We start from the raw sequence: 19,823 nt of genomic DNA on the forward strand, positions 1-19,823 counted from the left end.
TCTCAGCATCACCGAGAAACTCTTTTGAACTTTTAGTAAATTAACGACTTTCCGTAAAGTTTGCTACGTTAAGTATTGATGTAAATTACTGACCTACAGATATGAGAGAAGAATCAAATGTCATTGGATAAGTTATGCCAATCATTAGTTTTATATTCACTTACTTTGTTCAGTTATCATTTGAATTGAGAGAAAAATATGAGTGGAATAACCATAATTATTCGGAGTCTTGGGGGATAATTGTGATATTGAGAATTTTCATAATATTTCTTGGTTTTCTAAATGTTGAATAAATATTGTAGAAGAATATGATACAAACTATAAATATATAGTACCAGTTCCATTAATGATGACGAGATAAAGTGAATTTAAACTAGTTATATACGTAGTCATTTTCATGCTGCTTTAGAGATAAACACAAATAATTCTCCTTATGTAAAAAACACTAAAAAATTTCAAGATTTAAAAAGACGATTATCCCTAAAAAGCACAATATAGATCGAGAGAGAGAGAGAGAGAGAGAGAGAGAATTCCCACGGCTCTTTAACTATTTGTTCTCGGTTGCTCACTCAGGTCCCATGCTCCGCCGATACCCCATATCACTGACGTTATGATCATTACCCTAGAGGCTATTGATCCAGAACTTCTGAAGGGATGGAGAACTTATTTATCTTGTTATTTTATTCGTATGATTTTAGGATCAGTGGTGTACCCAAGTTTCATCCTGGAATACAAAGTGACTGAAGAAACTCCTCCCATCAACACGCTTCTTCCACCAACAAGCTCCTTCCACCAACAAGCTCCTCCTTCCAACAAGCTCCTCCCACCAACAAGCTCCTCCCTTGTGCGATATTTTGTGACGAAGTCATCGCAATGAATAAATACTTGACTGGTTCATTTGCTTGGCCAGATAACATCACTTGACGGAACTCTGTCCATGACAGAACCATCCCTTGATAAAATACTACTTGACAGAACTCATCGCGGCGGAATAAATTACATGACGAATCATCACTTGACGAGACCATATGACAGACTCATTGCGCCAACCAGTCATTGCCGGCGACCATCATTCCAGCGGAATCATCACTTGACGAATATCACTTATTTGCGTCATTTACTTGACAGAATAATCACTTGTGAATCATTTTCACTTGTGGAATCATCCCACTGTGTCGACACTTGACGAATCATCACCGATAGAATCATCCATATTGGGTTCGTACTGACCAGAATATCATGACAGAATATCACCTGACGAACTCATCACTTATTGAGGAATCATTTGCCAGCGAATAATACATGATGAGACTCATTCCTGTCAGAATATCTACTAATTCCGAACAGAGAACTCATTTTGACAGAATCATCACTTGACGGAATCATACTTGACAGAATCATTTCATGACAGATCGTACAACATGAAATAGTCCATCATTCAACAGAATCATCATCCTTGTGGAATCATCACTTGACAGGAATATCATGACCTGGTCATCCATGACAGAAACCATCCATGACAGATCCATCTGAATAAATGGCGTCATCACTTGACAGGAATATCATGACAGACCATCACCAGACTCATTTGCAGACAGGAATCTCCCACCAACAAGCTCCTCCCACCAACAGCTCTCCCACCAACAAGCTCCTCCCACCAACACACTCCTTCCACCAACAAGCTCTCCACAACAAAGCTCCTTCCACCAGTATGCTCCTTTCACCAACAAGCTCCTCCCACCAACAAGCTCCTCCCACCAACAAGCTCCTCCCACCAGTATGCTCCTTTCACCAACAAGCTCCTCCCACCAATAAGCTCTTTCCACCAGTAAGCTCTTCCTAATAAGCTCCTCCCACTTACAATCTCCTACCACTAACAAGCTCCTCCCACCAGTAAGCTGCTTCCACCAACAAGCTCCTTGTACCAGTAAGCTCCTCCCACCAGTAAGCTCCTCCCACCAACAAGCTCCTCCCACAAACAAACTCCTTCTACCAGTAAGCTCCTTCCACCAGAAAGCTCCTCTCACCAACAAGCTCCTCCCATCAACAAGCTCCTCCCACAAACGCGTTCCTCCTACCACCAAGCTCCGCCTCTATTGCTCTCATTCATAAACACATAAGCTGTCGGCTGCCTCTGATCAGTGTGCTGAGTAACAGCTGTGGTCACATACACTGTCGCCCTGCCACAGGTATGATGGTTAACATGTGGGAACTCGTCAACACGTTACTCATCCTCCTCCTCGTCACCGTCACTACACAGACTACGACCAAAGCCTCGGGGTCGGCAGGAGTACGTACACCTCACCGCCCTTCAGGAAAGACCTTCTCACGGTTTACTATTGATGACCTACACGTCCTGAAGCAGAGGGTGGAAGAGGAAGGTGCTATACAACACACAGAAGGATTTCCGAGCTCCTTCCTGAGGCAGCAGGAAGCAGCAGTAGCAGCAGGTAACGACACAAGCCACCAAGACGTCCGCCTCCTGCTGAGAGCGTCTGCCCTATACCTCAAGAGGAAAGAGGAACGGAAGGAAGAGGAGGAAGAAGCACTTGGGAGCTTACTGAGCGCCATCATCACGAAGGAACTTAAGGAGTGTTCCCTGGTAGTGATCACAGACACAGTTTATTATGATTCCCTCGCTCTCTCACTCCTCACCCGCCCCAACTTGAAGCAGGTGTGTTCCCTCATAACTCAGACAGGTGTGTTCCCTCATAACTCAGACAGGTGTGTTCCCTCATAACTCAGACAGGTGTGTTCCCTCATTACTCAGACAGGTGTGTTCATCATGTTCACCATATTTTGAAGTAATTTGCCAAGAAATATTACAAAATTAGTAGATATAGATGAATATATTTAATAGATTCTACAGTATATATTAGATAGATAGATAGATAGATAGATAGATAGATAGATAGATAGATAGATAGATAGATAGATAGATAGATAGATAAATAGATAGATTAGAGTAGTGTTTACTTGAGGTGAATTATCGTATTCTCTCTCTCTCTCCCTCAGGTAGTAAGATTGGTTGAGTGGCACGACCTGGTAGATGTGTCGTGGTGGTGGTCGTCTTCGGCTGGGTGTCATGGCAACCTCTTCCTCCTCCACGACCTCTCCCCCCTCCTCACCTTCCTCGCCTCCCCCTCCACCCACCTCACCTGGGATTTCTCCGCCAGGTACATAATTCCTTTCCTTAAATAACTTAAAATGTTCTTCGAGTACAATAACGCACCTTTGATTACTATAAATTAGCTTCGAGTACAATAACTAACCTCTGAGTACGATAACTTCCCCTTGATTACATAAACTTTACTTTTGAGTACGACAACTTTATCTTACTATAACTACAGTACGATAACCTACTTATGAAGTAAACTGGTTCATTGTAGAGAACCGCTTTGGTGAACAGTCCCATCACCTCCTGGTTTAATAAAAGCAGTTCTGTCCATCTCCGTTTCAGGTACATTTTATTGAGTCCGTCCAAACACCAATTGAAAAATGTGACACTGTCTAAAATCGGACAGAAGACTAAACACATCCTTGGCGTGATACAGGTAAGGTGAAATGCCCAATGCATGTCTGTATCTACGTGTAATATTCTAAAATTAGGACATGCTTGTTCTGAAATGCATGTCCCTTTTTTCTCATCTCTTTAATGTTTTATTGCATATCCATTTCGTAAAATAGGACGTGTAATATGGATACATGTCCCAAAACACCATTTACCTTTATTCTAAATTATCATTATATTCTTAGAGCAACGGAGAGAGAGAGAGAGAGAGAGAGAGAGAGAGAGAGAGAGAGAGAGAGAGAGAGAGAGAGAGAGAGAGAGAGAGAGTGTTTGTATGTGTTCCAAAAAATACACTCATACACACGTACACACAAGCACATATACGTACACAGAGACACACATATAATAAAGAGAATTCCTTGAGTTGTTTACCCTCACGCGTACAGACAGGTGGTCCAGGAGAATGGGAGGTGTACATGAACCAGCTATATTATGGTCCGGAGTTGAAACACGTAACAACCTGGCGACGCAACACCTTCACACGGCAGGTAGTGCTCTTCCCAGATAAGCTCGCTGATTTCCAAGGTGCCGTCCTCAAGGTAAACTTCAACTAATTCTCACCTGTTGTTGATTTTCCATCTTTTTACGGTAAGTTTAGTATAAGAGAACGATGGCTTACTATTTTGGGCGAGCTATTTTTCATAGGTAAGATAATGTACTGTTTTGGGTGTGTTAGTAATTTCACTATGAAAGGTAAATAGTTTAGTATAGTGAAGAACTAACAGAGGCGCACAATAACTAACCCGGGCGTCCGTTACCATCCCGCAGGTGGTGACCTTCTCGTTCGCACCGCACATGGTGGTCGGGGGAGAGGGAGGACCAGCGAGGTACGGCCGAGACTTCCAGCTGGTCACCGCCTTAGCCAAGGTCCTCAACTTCTCCCTCAGCTTCACTCAGCCCCCAGGAGGTATGCCTGTGTTGGACGAGCGTTCGTCTGGAGTGGCGCTTACGTAGATCCAACAGTTTCCGTTGCATGTTCATGATGGGGGTAGTGATGCTTGAGGGATGTGAAGGAGGATGCTGGAGTTGGCAGGCGGACGGGCGAGGTGGTGGTGGTTGCACATTAATGGTTATTGTGGCGGTGCAGGAGAACTGTGGGGGAGGAAGCTGGACAACGGGACATGGACGGGCGTGGTGGGGTCGCTGGAGAGGGACGAGGCTCACCTGGGCGTGGCCAACATCTTCCTCTCGGACAATGACAACAGGCGGATCGTCCAGGACTTCACGACCTTCTACGACTCAAGTGTAAGACTTCATGGTGCCTCTAGTAAACTCTGACCCCCTGACCTTTGACCCAGTGACTTGTCTTTCACTCATGGCAAGAAAGGATCATAGACATTAAATAATAATATTCTTGTCCACTCCTCATGACCACTGTCCTTCTCGCCCCTCAGGTGAACTGCTTCATGGCTCGGACTCCCCCACCACTGCCCAGGTGGCAGAGTCTGGCATTCCCCTTCACCCTACACACCTGGCTCGCCATCCTGGCCAGCTTAACCCTCGTCGCACCCGCTCTTTATCTTCTGGCCTCCAGCAGGTAAGTCTGCCTCTATCTCTTAGCTTCCAATAGATGGGTTTAAATCTCTCTCTCTCTCTCTCTCTCTCTCTTTCTCTCTCTCTCTGCCCCATACCCTGCGACAGGTGAGTCTTCCTATCATAGTGTTTCCCATCGTCTCAGCAAGGAGTGATGCGACTCTTTTAGCTTCCCTTGGTGAGAGGATACATCAGGCAATATCTTGGACCTGTGCGATAATCAATACTCTTCATTTGTCTTGTAAGAGAGTTATGACCTTTATTACTGTGTTCCGTGTAGTTGTACGTCTAAATTTGTGACCACAACTCGAGTAAATAGTATTGAATGTCGATGATACTTGGTAAACTATGTGGGTGTAATCGGAGAAACAACTCAGATCACAACGATGAATAGATAAATCTTCGCTCCACATTCTCGAGTTTATAATACGTCTTGTTATTCGTCCGTCCGTGACTGTCAGTGGGCCCTGGTGTTATAAATACAATAACTTGAGCAGATAGCTGTAGATTTTAACTAAACGTCGTATGGAGATGAATGAACACAAAGTCTCAGTGAGTTTGGTGATCAGTCGCCTCTATAATCAGTCCAGAGTTGTGGTCACTGAACTCCACCGAGGTAAGGATGGAGCTGTGGTCACCTTCACTGGCTAAACACCTTTGATTCTTTTGATCTCATGAAAGCAAATGTGTCTTAATAGAATCTCTTTCATTTTCTACCTCAACTTGTGTGTGTGTGAGTGTGTGTGTGTGTGTGTGTGTGTGTGTCATTAACTTCCCACAACACCCACACAGAGGAGGAGAGGAGGAAATCATGAGCCTCCTGACGATGGGTTCGTCGACTCTCTACACCTGGGGGATACACCTCAGAGTCTCCCAGGTGAGGGTGCCCAAAGGCACGGCCACACAGCTGCTGGTGCTGACGCTGTGGGTGTATGCCATCATCCTCACTACAGGATATTGTAGCAACCTGACGGCGTTCCTGACGGTGGTGAGGGCACCCCCGTCCATTGACTCCATCAGAGAGTTACACGCCTCTGACCTGAAGATCTTGGGTATAGGAACCTTCATTAAGCTCTCCATGGCCATCTCCGAGAACCCTAACATCAAGGTGGGTGTCATGAAGCTCCTCAGTGTGTCATCTTTTGGTGTCAGGTTGGTGTCGTATCTGGTAGCACTGCTGGTGACACTTTGATAAGTTCTGAGTCCTAGTTTCATCAGCCAGCTCTATGAACGTCAGTCCTGAACAACTAATCCACTCCCTAAGAGAACTCTGTTGGGAGGCTGGCTGTTTAAGCCCTACAGTCAGTGAGTTGCTGTCGGGAATACGATCATTGATGAAGTAATACACTATTCCCAGTTTTGGTCACGACTCTAAGCCATCGCTATAAAATATATTAAACTCTATAATATCCTTAAGTTTATTCCTATTATTACAACCGGTAAAGGCAACAAAATGTATTCATTGATCAGTAGGATATCTTCCTCAGTTTGAAGTTCGTAGAAGTTCATATTGATGAAAACATAAGCAGTGATGCATACGGGCGTCCCAACCAAACTTCTGACCACATTTGTTACCTTTCATCAAGTATAGTACCTTTGTAATATTAATAATTTCTTTGTTGAATACCAAAAAATTGGTTACTGCAGAAAAACACAAATACAAACATTTTTACACAGGGACTGACGGAGAGGTTTGAGCCACACACGAGCATCGAGGAGGCGGTATTGGAGGTGCAGAAGGGGGTCGGTGTGTTTATAGAGAGCAAAAAGTTCCTGGAGTACATCATAGCCACCAAGTTCACCACCCGCGGCCACGCCTCCATGAGGATCATCAAGGTGAGGTCCTCGTCAGGTGCTTCTCTCTCTCTCAGTCTTGACAGATAGGTGAATCTCTCTTTCAGTTTGGCCAAATATTCCACAATTTTAGGGAATATATCTGTATATGCATGCCTATGTTCCTGCACATATATACACGATTTATTTTCACTTTATTCCTGTATATGTAAATGTATATTCCTACCCCTACCCCCAGGAATACTTCGCGCCCTACAACGTGGCGGTGGCCTTACAGAAGAACTCCCCACTGAAGCAGAACCTCGACCGGGTAATTAGGTGGGCCTTCGAGGGTGGCCTGGTGACTCGTTGGTTCATAGATTCCAACAACCTGGCCAGGAAGGTGAGGCTCGCTAGCGTGGCCAGGGGGTCTTAGATTGGCCAGGAGGGTTTTAGCTTGGCTCAAATTAATGAAAATATCTGCTTGAATTAAAACACACGTTCCGTTTTCTTCAGCTCCAGAGAGAAAACACGGGTGAGGAGGAAAACTTAGATAAAGTGGAGGACTCCGTCATCCCCCTGAGCCTTGATCACCTGCAGGGAATCTTCTTCATCCTTTGTCTCTGCCTCTGGGTCTCCTTCATCGTCTTCCTGGTCGAGATGGGCTGTGGCAGGAGGTCTCCACGGTCACCCCCAAGATACAAGACTACACCTTCAGAATGATGTGACAAGTTGTGACACACAGGACTTCTCTCTCACTGTGATGTGGCAAAACCTTTATCCAGACAGCGTGGTTGGACATCAAACTTCACATTTCCTGTACACATTGATTACTGCACACGTATACATCCTACCTGGATGATCCTTTAACATATTATACATCAATCAGCGTACACTGCACACCTTCACCGAACACCTGCTGCACACGAACTAACTTACTGTCCAAACAAGTGTACTAAAATGAAGCATAAATGTTCTTTCTTTGCATTCATAAACACCGTAAATATATTATCTAGTTTTAATATTCATAGATACTTTCTCTTATGGGTTAATTATTAAAATCAATATATATTATGTAAGTGTATATGGAAAATGTCTGTAATTCGAAAATACCCAAAACTTATTTCGCAGATATTTTATTATTGAAAGTATATGTGAACGTTCTTAACCATATTATGATATTTTGTTAGGGAAAATAATGAGAAGATATCGAGTAAATTAAACACAAATAAATGTATCATAACACTCCTATACAAGTTGACTAGCCATTCAGATCTCCCCTTACGTCAATGTGGGCAATCGACGTGGCCAATCAAATGTCGAGTTTCAAGCCATCTCGTTGTCAATCATAAACACACACATACTTAGGCGGATGTGAGTTTTTTTTTAGAAATAGATCACAAATTAAGTATGGAAAAGCCTGAAGAAGGACACGTCGTTCTTGTAGATGCATTTTAAGGGAAGGGGGGGGGGGTATGAGAGAAAAACAATAAAATAAACAGAAAACAAGACCAAGTGTATTGCCACAGCTGACCATAGGTGATGAGTGGGGGAGAGAGGAGAGGGAGGGAGAGGGAAGGAGAGGTCACTGAATGAATCAAAACAGTGAACAACACCATACAAACAAAATAAATAAAAAGAAAAAAGAAGAATTGTAAAGAAAACTCAAATATCTTTTCTTTATTTGTGATTGAAAATACTATTACATTATATATAAACGTAAGTTCAAACACCCTTAAGAATTAGCCTCACTGGAGTAACTTAAACAACGATATCCACTAAAATGACTCAAGATACATGACACTATATGACACCATGACACTATATGACACCATGACACTATATGACACAATCACTTACGAATAACCTTAAATAACTCATAACAAAAACTTCCTCAATGAACAAGTATGCTGTAGTCCTAGCAAGAAGAGGAGGTTTACTACAGGACCAACACGACGAGAGCTAATTGCCCCTAGGTTTCACACGCTCTCCACCCTCCTGTAGAAGAGAATGTGAGCATTGTGTAGGGAGAGGACCTGGGCCTGACTGATGCTCCGGACGCTGAGGTCATTGAAGACGTACCACTGCCCGCTAGAGAAGTCCCTGCAAACGGCGGTGTAGTGGCCGTACGTCATAGTCCCCTCGTGAACGCACACCCCATACAATGCATAGTGGCCTGCCCGAGTCCTGAGAGCGTAACATAACGTAAGGTGACGTACGATGACGCACTGTACCCTATCATGGTATAAAATAACGTTACATGAACATAACATAGCGTCTAAATATTGAATGATACGACACTGCAACAACACAAAGAGACACGATACGACCTAATATAACACGACACAGCCCAACACGACACAGCCCAACACGACACGACCCGAAACAACATTAAGATAAATGAATAACATTTTAAATTCCCATAACAGGAAGATATGCACAAGTTATCTCAGATACTAACTTGTCCTCGCGAGAACAAACACACACTCACTCACCTGTCCTCGTGAGACACCATGTACTCAGATAAGTCGAGACCTTCAAGTGGGAAGGTCACCTCTGCCTTCTTGCCGTGTGGGTCACTCTTGTTGTACCTGCAAATTGAAGCCTGTTGACTAATTTGCATATGGACATTAATGAACAATAACAACAATAACAACTACAACAACAACAACAACCATTATCATCGTTATTACCAATCTTAATAAGAAAAATTATAAAACAGTTACTAATAAAATAACAATAATACCAATAATGATAATAATAAACGTAATAATAATAATAATAATAACACATCAGTCAGCAGGTAAGGGCAGCCCCACACACACACACACACACACACACACACACACACACATACATACCTGCTCAGGTGTAAGATGAGGTACTGAGGTATGTGGAGGAGACCAGTGTGTTGGGGACAGAGATGATCCTTCTCACAACTACAACAATCCCACATGATCTGTTGCTGCCTGTAGTAGTGCTGCACCAGGTCCTGCCAGGGAGAATATTATCAGTGAGGATAAGGCTAGGATGAGGGGGGGTAAGGTGTAGCTAGGAAGAGGGGGATAAGGCTAGGATCAGTAAGGATGAAGGTAGGATCAGTGAGGATAAGGAGAGGTTCCTAATCATCACAACAAAAGTACCTGTAATTAGTTGAATTTTTCTTTATACAGGTAGGATGATTAGCTGCAATTATTCAAACAAAACTAGACTAATTAGCTGTATCTCTACTATCAATAAAGCTAAGGTACTAAGCTTCATGTATCCAAATAATAAAAGCTATCTAACTGTATGTATCCAAACAATAAAGCTAACTATGTATCACAACAGGTAAGCTAAAATTAATAGCAGTATATTTCCCCAGGAGAGTAAAGCTAGGATCTATAGGGCTATAGAGACAGATAAAGCTATAATCAACAGCTAAATATGGCCTACTAGTCCTTGGATTTTAAAACTAATTAGACTAGCTATTACTGAAGTCTGTAAACTGTCTTATTAACACCAGTGTATGTTGTTTACGTCTTTCTATGTTGCTTACACCTGTCTATCCTTGTGTCATTTAATTAACTAGTTTACACCTGTCAAAACCTGTCTACCCCTGTCCATCTCATTTACATCTATCTCGTATTTCTTAACACCTTCCAAGTCATGTATACACCTGTCAACATCTGTCATACCTCCAACTGACAGGAGCGCGAGATATTGACAGCTAGGGAGAGGCTGGAGAAGGGCTCGTCAACACAACACAACACCTCCTTGGTCTTGTTGCAGGTAATGGTCGAGCGATGTGTCCCGTCAAATAGCTGTGAGACGACTGAGCTCTTTTCACCACCCCCATCACCTTTCTGGGGGGTAATAATTAAAGGTATGAGAGAGAGAGAGAGAGAGAGAGAGAGAGTATCAATTACAGAATCTAGAATTATATCTCGTGGGAGTGAAATATTTTACTCCCACAAAGAAGTATTAGAGAGTACATTAATTACAATTTGTTCTCACCTTCGTCAGGTCTGTTCTTACCTTAGCTAGGTCGTTGTGTAGCTCCTGCAGAAGCACCATCAGGAAGTCGTGTGCCTCCTTCTGCTTGTGGTCACTGAACAGCGGGTCAAGGCTACTCACATTTTCCTGAAAGAGACGAGGCAGTGAGAGAGAGAGAGAGAGAGAGAGAGAGAGAGAGAATGATGATGTAAAGTACCCATAAGTCGTAGTAGTAGTAGTAGTAGTAGTAGTAGTAGTAGTAGTAGTAGTGGTAGTAGTAGTAGTAGTAGTAGTAGTGTGGATGAAGCAACGGTGTAAAGGTGTGGCACTAACCTTGAGTTTGGACACGACACTCCGGGCGTTGGCACCTGTAGTAAGAGCCTGCACGACACCCTGGTAGGCCCCTGACACCTTCCCATTCTGGCACCTACAGAGAGAGTGCCAGATAAGACTCTTAGCACATGATGAAGATACTAAGACCATCTTCTACCCCAGGAAGACCGGACATCTAGCAAAAACAGCACTGGATGGCAAATCGTTAACTATTCCCCCACCTCCAAAATGGCGTCAAAAATGTACAGAGACCTTACCAGATATATAAAAATTCATTTCATTTTCCAGATTGGGTGAATGAGTGTATGTGTGTGTATGTGTGTGTGTGTGTGTGTGTGTGTGTGTGTGTGTGTGTGTGTGTGTGTGTGTGTGTGTGTGTGTGTGTGTGTGTGTGTGTGTGTGTGTGTGTGTGTGTGTGTGTGTGTGTGTGTGTGTGTGTGAGGCCAGGTGTAGCCCAGTCATGTACAGAGTGAGGACCTACCCTCCTTTGAGGTACTGGGTGAGAGGGTCGGTAAAGTAAAGACACTGCAACACGGAGTTCATGTAGCAGGTGTTGCCCAGGTTAGGAAGTCCGTGTGGCTTTCCATACTGTTGGGAAATGAAAACAAAAAATAAATATTGGAATATTAGATAAAATAAAAAGAGATTTATTTTTTTTTTCAATATTCGATAATTCTTAGTAATCAATATCACACACGCACATACACACACACACACACACACACACACACACACACAGAAGTCTTGGTCCAACACAACAATTTTTAAAAGACTTCCAGTAGTCACCCTTTAAACCGATGCTTAAACAGAGAGTTCCAGTGATTGACGAATGAGTCGACAACGTGGAGAGGTCCAGTGTGTGTGTGTGTGTGTGTGTGTGTGTGTGTGTGTTTACATTACCTCATCCGGGGACTCGAGTCGTTTATTTTTGTTTTGTTTTTGTTTCTGTTTTTTGTTCCTCTTCCTCCGTGTTGATGCCGTCGACTCCTGTTCCTCTTGTTCCACCCATTTGGTGCTCTGAGACTGTTGCTGCTTAGCTTCTTCCTCCTTCATCACCTGTTTCTGTCCTTTTTCTTTCTCCTTTACTTCTTGTTTCTCTCCCGTCTCTTCCATCACTACATCCTGTTTCTGTCCCTTCCCTTCCTTCTTCATCCTCTGTTCCTTCTTTTTCTCTCTCGTCCCCTGTGGCAACTGTTGACTCTGCTGTAGGTGGGGCTGGGGACTCTGGTGTTGTGGTGGTGGTGGTGGCGTCAACGTGTGTGTCTCCTGTGGGAACGATATTCTCTCTGTTCAATCTTCTCGAGCTGTAGAGTCTTAAAGTATATAGTTCTCTGCCGCTTGTGGTAGTAGCAGTAGTGTCTGACATTAAAATCATCTCCAGCAATAACAACAAGATATATTTACCATCATGCACACCCCCCTCCCCCCCTCCTACACTCACCTGTACTGTATTTACCACAAACACACACACACACATACAGCCAGACTCTCTTTATATAATCACCTTTATATACCTTATGCTCATATACTTAAAAGAAATAGTCATCACCCCTATTAAGCCAAAACATATTCATAAGCACCTGTATATTTACCTGCCCAAACCTCAACCAAAAGTGCATCATATATTACCTGTATGTATTTCAATACCAATAAACTCAAGACACCTGTGATTATTACCTGTAATATGAGTTGGTAATCTTGCTTCGTGTTACCTATCCACTGTCGCTCCCACCACCAGCTATACAGGTAGAAGGCGACACTCTGTATCGGCCACAACATCATCACTGCAGAGGCCTGAAACGCATGTAAGAAGAGGGGCTCTGACGTTATCTGTTGCTTTGAGATCCTAGCTGAGTGCTGTGACGTTGCTATATTTTAAGTACCTATTTTTATCAGGGGTATTTAAATTTGTACGAGTTGTAAAACACAAGTTTCTGAAACATTAGGCTGTACTGCGTCATCGACCCATACAAAAACAGCAGTACAGTATTGCAATTAACTGCAATTGTTAATTGAGTAGTTTAACACTAATAAGAACTTGTTTGTCAATCTGTCATTCACTCATGAGAGAGAGAGAGAGAGAGAGACTACAGATACAAGCACTGGTATGGACATAGTTATAAATATATGCACAAGTCCAGATAAAAATGTTAAAGTACAAATATAAATAAAAGAACAAGTGTAAATACGTGAACAATTGCAGTACAAGGAAGAGGTACATCTACTGTTACAAGTACAGTTCAAGGTACAGTACAAGAACAGGTATATCAACTTGACACTAACCCAATTATAGAAGTGAAGCCGATGGGCGATTCCTAGAAAGCTGGTCAGTAGCATGTGGGTGAGAGGAACACTCGCATTCCATTTGTTGACGTAGGAAGGCTTTACACCGTGGTCCACCAGCCACACTGATAACCTCAGCTGGTCATTAGCGGCTGAATAGTAAAGAAGAGAGCGTCCTTGGTCATCAATGACGGTACTCAGATCCAGTCCGTTGTTCTCGAGGGCTGCCAGCACCTCCGGGTAACCCGCCGCTGCTGCCAACTGGGCAGGTGTCCACCCTGTGTTGGCGGGGAAGAACAGACAACTTATGTTTACGTCGCTTACACTCACAATATTTGCCTGACACATGTTTAAACTCCAGGGGATGGAGGGGCAGGTGAGAGCCTCCATAAACTCTGAAAATACTGCAGTTTTAAAGGTCTAAATGAAAGCTCCACAGTTCTGTCTAAACATTGAAAAATTATGTTGAAAATTTAAGGTTTCTATAATTTAAGCTGTGACAGATGAGGTCAGTAATAAGTGTACTGTATATCATCGATTGTGTTCTGCCGCTGGTCCACAATCATCAAAGAATTTGTGTTATGGTGTGTTAAGCCGTCTGTAGGAGCCTCACGGTGTGTGTGTGTGTGTTCCCAAGAATTATTCATGATCCTGCCCTCACCTGTATACAAGCTAACGACTTACACCATCAATAATAAAGCAAATAATGTTTATTTATATTATGAAATGATTAATTACTACGATAATATAGTAGTTTAAGTGTGTAATCAGACCTCTAAGTTAACAATATTACACCTTGGGGCAGCTCACCCCTGGTCAGTACGCCTCACAGCCTGTCAGTCAGTAAGGAGGTAATAAAAGAGTTAACTCAAGACTGTGTACTGACCTCTATGGTCGCGGGCGTCCACCAAGTCAGGTTTATGTTTCAACAGCTGCTCCACCACCTTCGAGTGGCCGTTCCTGCACGCTGTGTGGATGGGTTCATCGCCTGCCACCAACACAATAAAATGAAACTTTTCAAACAATGGGATTTGACCTTAAAGTAATGTTATGGTGATTAAGTGAAAAGAGATATAATAATTCTTTAGGTAAAACGTCATACAACTTTTTGTATCTCTCTAAAACACACGCCACCCCCCTCACACCACCCCCTCACACCAACCCCCTCACACCACACCCCCCTCACCCCAACCCCTCCACACCACCCCCGTCACACCACCCCCCTCCACCACCTCCCTCACACCACCCCCTCACACCACCCCGTCACACCACCCCCTCACACCACTTCCCTCACACAGCCCCCGTCCACCACCCCTCCACCACCCCCCCTCCACCACCCCTCCCCCACACACCCCCTCCTCCTCACCCCCCCTCCCCACCATCCCGTCCCTACCCCCTCCCACCACCCCCTCCCACACCACCCCCCCTCCCACCCACCTCCCTCCACCACCCCTCACACCACCCCCCTCCACCCAACAGACCACCCCCCTTACACCACCTCCTCCACCCACCCCCCTCACACCACCCCTCACACCCACCACCACCCTCACCACCTCCCTCACACCACCCCATCAAACCACCACTCCTCCACACCACCCCTCACACCACCCCCTCACCACCCACCCCTCCACCACCTCCCTCACCACACCACCTCTCCCACCTCCCTCCACCCCCTCCTCCCACACCACCCCCACCCACCACCCCTCCACCACCCCCTCCCACACCCTCCCCACCACCTCCCTCCCACCCACCCCCCTCCACACCACCCCCCCTCCACCACCCCCTCACCACCCCCCTCCTTCCCTTACACCACCCCCCTCACCCACCCCACTCCCCCCACACCACACCACCTTACCCCACCACCCCACCCTCTCAGAGAGACATCTATCCACTTCACTCACACCACCTCCCTCACACCACCTCCCTTACACCACCCCCCTCAGAGAGACATTATCCACTTCACTCACCGCAGTAGTCCAGGGCAGAGACCTTCGCCCCCTTCTCTAACAACACCTCCGTGACCTTTGCGTGACCCCAAAGAGCCGCCAGGTGCAGGGGGCGGCGACCTAGGAAAGAAACTGGTCAAAGGTCCACCAAAATGACTTTAATTATAGAGGTTAATGTTAACATCTTAAAGACAACTCCAAAGGAAAACTTCTTTCTCATTAACGATCGAAAGCTTCGACTTGAGGAGGAGGAGGAGGACAAAAGGAGAAGATGAACGAGGAGGGGAAGAAGGAGGAGAAGAAGAATGAAAAGGAGGAAAAGAGCGAGAAAAGGAGGAGGACGAAAAAGAAATGAATATGAATGAATGAATGAAAAGAAGGAAAGGAAGAAGAAGAATGAGGAGATAGAGGAGGAGGAGGAGGAGGAGGAGGAGGAGCGTATAAATGCAAGAGTGTATGTATGCATGTATGTATGTATGTATGTATGTATGTATGTATGTATGTATGTATGTATGTATGTAAGTATGTATGTATGTATGAATGCACGTACTCTAGTGTATAAAAGAAAGACTATCCATTGAAATTTGTACTCACCACTTTCGTCCTGTCGGGTGATGAACTCTGCATCAGCCCCGGCCTTCACCACCTCCCTCACCACCTCTGATCTCTCATACCGTATGGACGTATCGAGCTGCGAATGGAGGAGGAAGAAAAGCGAAAATAAAATAAAGAAACAGAGAAATAAAGATAATAAAGAACAAATGTTTTACCAACTTTTTATAATTTGTTTATTTTTTTTTATAGATTTTTCACTTTTTTACTTTTTTTTTACAACGTTAACCAACTTTTGTATCAACTTTTATGCCAATTTTTTTTTTTTTTTTTTTACATTTTCATTACAATTTTGTTTAATTTTTTTCTCTCCATTCCACCTGAGAAATATATATGAAAAGACAGATTTAACTTAGAGATTAAGACACTGAAACAGTTTGTAACTTACTAAATGGTTGAGTGTTTCCTGGGAGTTATTTCTAAAGGCTTGGAACTTCTCTCGTGTGTCTGTTAACTCCTGCAGTGCTGCTTCGAACTCAGTCTGTTGCATCTTGGCATCATCCTCCTATACATTAGAAAGGTGAGTTTTAATTAACGTTTTGAGTCTTAAAAGGTTAAATTATCGTCGTCAAAGGGTTAAATTATAGTCTTCAAAGGGTTAAATCATCGTCATCAAAGGGTTAAATCATCGTCATCAAAGGGTTAAATCATCGTCGTCAAAGGGTTAAATCATCGTCATCAAAGGGTTAAATCATCGTCATCAAAGGGTTAAATCATCGTCATCAAAGGGTTAATATATTACCTGTGTATATTTCAGGTGCTGTACAATTCTAATAATTTCTAGGGACTTTCCTGGTACTGTCTAAAGTCTAATGTACATGTACTATTTGCCTAAATGTACACCACAAACCTACACTGTACTTACTACCACTACCTACACCTGTACTACCACTACCTATACCTGTACTACCACTACCTACACCTGTACTACCACTACCTACACCTGTACTACCACTACCTACACCTGTACTACCACTACCTACACCTGTACTACCACTACCTACACCTGTATTACCACTACCTATACCTGTACTACCACTACCTACACCTGTACTACCACTACCTACACCTGTACTACCACTACCTACACCTGTACTACCACTACCTACACCTGTATTACCACTACCTACACCTGTACTACCACTACCTACACTGTACTGACCTTCTCACGCAGTTGTTGCTTGAGGTGTTCGAGAAGAGCGACCATTTCATTGTTCTTAGCCTTCTCCTTCTGGTGGGCTTCCATCTCCTCCACCAGGTTCTTCTGCGACACCTCCACCTCCTTCTGCAGTTTATCCTGTCAGAAGAACGTCGAGTAAATAATGCTTCACGTACAGTAATGTTGTAAGAGAGTTTAAGAAATTAACTTTATAACATGACACGATATCCAAGGACTTAAATAGTTCTACAAGTTAAGACTGATCCTACAAATTCAAACAGGTAGTTCTACAGACGGTGGGGGTAGGGGTGGGCAAGGTAATATAGCTATCCCTTATAAACCACGACACCAGCAGGCTCTCACGTTCTCCATAAGGGCGTCGTTGTACTGCTTCTTGAGGCCGGAGACGATCTGATTGTTCTTCTTGTTATCCTCCTGCCTAGAGGCCTCCTCCCTCGCCAGGTTTCTCTGCAGGAACTCCACGTCTTCCTTCAGGATATCCTTCACATAAGGAAAAGGAGGATGAGATGACTGGTCTACATACATACATACATACAGTAAACACACACATATACAGGCAGTGCATACAGTACATACACATACATACATACATACATACATACATATATATATGCATACATACACACATACATGCATACTGCACATACATACATACATACTATACATACATATAGCACTTCTATTATAAATCACATTTCGACTCTACAATTTCATTCCTGCAGGTGTTATCTGGAAACCTCTTAATATAAAGGTCTGTGACTATTCTCTGTACACACACACACACACACACACACACACACACACACACACACACACACGCAGACTTACCTTTTCCTGGACGATGGCGTTGATGTTGTGTTTGTGTCTGGACTCTTCCTCATCCCTCGCCTTCCTCTCTCTCTCCAACAGTTGCTTTATTTCTACAATCTCCTGCTTCCACAGCTCTTGGGCCGCCTCTAGTTCCTCCACTCTCTTCCTGTCGTCTTCTAACAGTTTGAGAAGGTCTGTAGCCATCTCCATCTCATCCTTATGTCTCTCTTCAATCTGAGAAGGTTCGTTTCTCAGGTTTATTTCCTCCCAAGATGGTTCCTCCCTGGAGACAGTATCTGCCTGACGGTGGTGATCCTCAGGTGCGAGAGAGTCTTGCTGTTGTGAATCTCGTTCCGATGAATTCAAGTGTGAGTGTCGAGACTCTGGGTCGCTTTCCATCTCTGTTTTATCTGAATGTTTGGTTTCATTCTGTGGGACTTCAGATGGACTCCCCAGAACGTCCTGTAAAATCAAAAGAGCTGACGATGTTAAGCTGTCTATGTATTTTGGGAAATATTTTTATCTTTTTTTATAATCTAAGGACTTTACTCTGTATACTGCACTGTGTATCCTCGGAGACTAGAGGCTCGAGGTACCTTGTGGGAGATACAACTCACCTGATGCTGGTCTTGCGACACCGTTTGGTCCATGGGCACCGTTTGGTCCAGGGACACCGTTTGGTCCATGGGCACCGTTTGGTCCATGGGCACCGTTTGGTCCATGGGCACCGTTTGGTCCTTGAGTGTAGTTGAAATTTCAGTCATGCTGCTGGTGACATTTTGGTGGTGATGGGTGAGGTCCTCTTGATCCATGGTCCAGCCTTCCGTCCACGGCCCCTGAAATGTGACTCTTTTTATGAACTTGTTCCTAAATAACCATTAATAAAACACACGCACACACACACACACACACACACACACACACACACACACACACACATTTTTCTACTTTGTTATGCATTTCGTTGTTTATCCGTAAGTCTGCAAGAGTGTGAAACTTTCCGCACCCCGTTTATGATTAACTTCTTGAGTACGATGACTTAACCTCGTACTCAATGTGTTAACCTAACCTAACAATGTCTTGGTCTACTTCCATAAGGCGAGTGTTGATAATATTCAGGTATGTAACTATATAAATATTTCTCTATTTCAACTCACCAACATTAAAAGTTTATTTACCATATAAGATTGGCATCACTACAGAGTACATGACATAACACTATCACCTCACTGTGTCGCCAACTGAGATTTTTAACCACATGACTCAAAATCAGTTTCCACATTATACAAAAACTATTAAAATATTATAGAAGATTATTGATGACGTTATGATGTATTAAAGTCCTTCAATAGCTAGAGTCTTTAAGTCCTAAACACAAAATCAATTTCAACAAATATAAAAGTTTAGAAAAGTAATATATTCATTAAGATTATTAGGGCTTCAACGAGGTAAAGTGAGTTAGGTCCTAGAATACATAATACATATTGACATTCAAATATCACACATCATGTCTTACCAATATGAAGACCGATGTTATTTTCTCAATATTTTTCTTTTATATTCCACAAAATTTATCTAACACAAGTAATCATATATTTTGGGGGATCACCTGAAAATTAGACATATTAGTTTACTTCACCTGCTGATTAACCACCCTGACGTTAACCAACCTTTCACAGTTATAGGGTCAAGGTGGTTAAATACGCAGGAGAGATAAGCTAGGCTATCTAATCTTCAGACGATATTTTAGTAAACTTTGGGGATTACAAGCAAAACTTTACTCCTCTTAGCTGGATGCCGTGAAAAA

The 19,823-nt window shown here is 43.5% G+C and overlaps 2 protein-coding genes across 3 annotated transcripts; one reads left to right on the forward strand and one right to left on the reverse strand.

Annotated features, from left to right (window-relative positions):
* The first annotated feature begins 2,152 nt into the window (after positions 1–2,152).
* LOC121873425 (glutamate receptor ionotropic, delta-2-like) lies at positions 2,153–7,885 on the forward strand. The gene is made up of 11 exons (XM_042377005.1): positions 2,153–2,674; positions 3,016–3,176; positions 3,461–3,554; positions 3,958–4,110; positions 4,340–4,478; positions 4,659–4,816; positions 4,966–5,108; positions 5,897–6,212; positions 6,782–6,940; positions 7,137–7,280; positions 7,394–7,885. Exons 1-11 carry the CDS (start codon positions 2,192–2,194, stop codon positions 7,598–7,600), a joined length of 2,157 nt encoding a protein of 718 aa, XP_042232939.1. The 5' UTR covers positions 2,153–2,191; the 3' UTR covers positions 7,601–7,885.
* Positions 7,886–8,542: 657 nt separating this feature from the next.
* Positions 8,543–18,852, reverse strand: LOC121873424. Of its 2 annotated transcripts, XM_042377002.1 has the most exons (18): positions 18,634–18,852; positions 18,035–18,478; positions 17,549–17,686; positions 17,189–17,323; positions 16,415–16,531; positions 16,009–16,105; positions 15,436–15,534; positions 14,355–14,456; positions 13,469–13,746; positions 12,863–12,979; positions 12,086–12,451; positions 11,667–11,773; positions 11,186–11,279; positions 10,895–10,999; positions 10,555–10,722; positions 9,739–9,869; positions 9,373–9,468; positions 8,543–9,064 (listed from the first exon to the last, which is right to left on the reverse strand). In XM_042377002.1, exons 1-18 carry the CDS (start codon positions 18,826–18,828, stop codon positions 8,857–8,859), a joined length of 2,997 nt encoding a protein of 998 aa, XP_042232936.1. In that variant the 5' UTR covers positions 18,829–18,852; the 3' UTR covers positions 8,543–8,856. The 2 variants fall into 2 exon arrangements, with proteins under 2 accessions (XP_042232936.1, XP_042232937.1); XM_042377003.1 differs by lacking the exon at positions 12,086–12,451.
* Between the last annotated feature and the right edge of the window lie 971 nt (positions 18,853–19,823).

The sequence above is a fragment of the Homarus americanus genome, unplaced genomic scaffold (genome assembly GCF_018991925.1).
Source record: "Homarus americanus isolate GMGI-L3 unplaced genomic scaffold, GMGI_Hamer_2.0 scaffold34739, whole genome shotgun sequence".
In the NCBI taxonomy this organism is placed as follows: Eukaryota; Metazoa; Arthropoda; class Malacostraca; order Decapoda; family Nephropidae; genus Homarus; species Homarus americanus.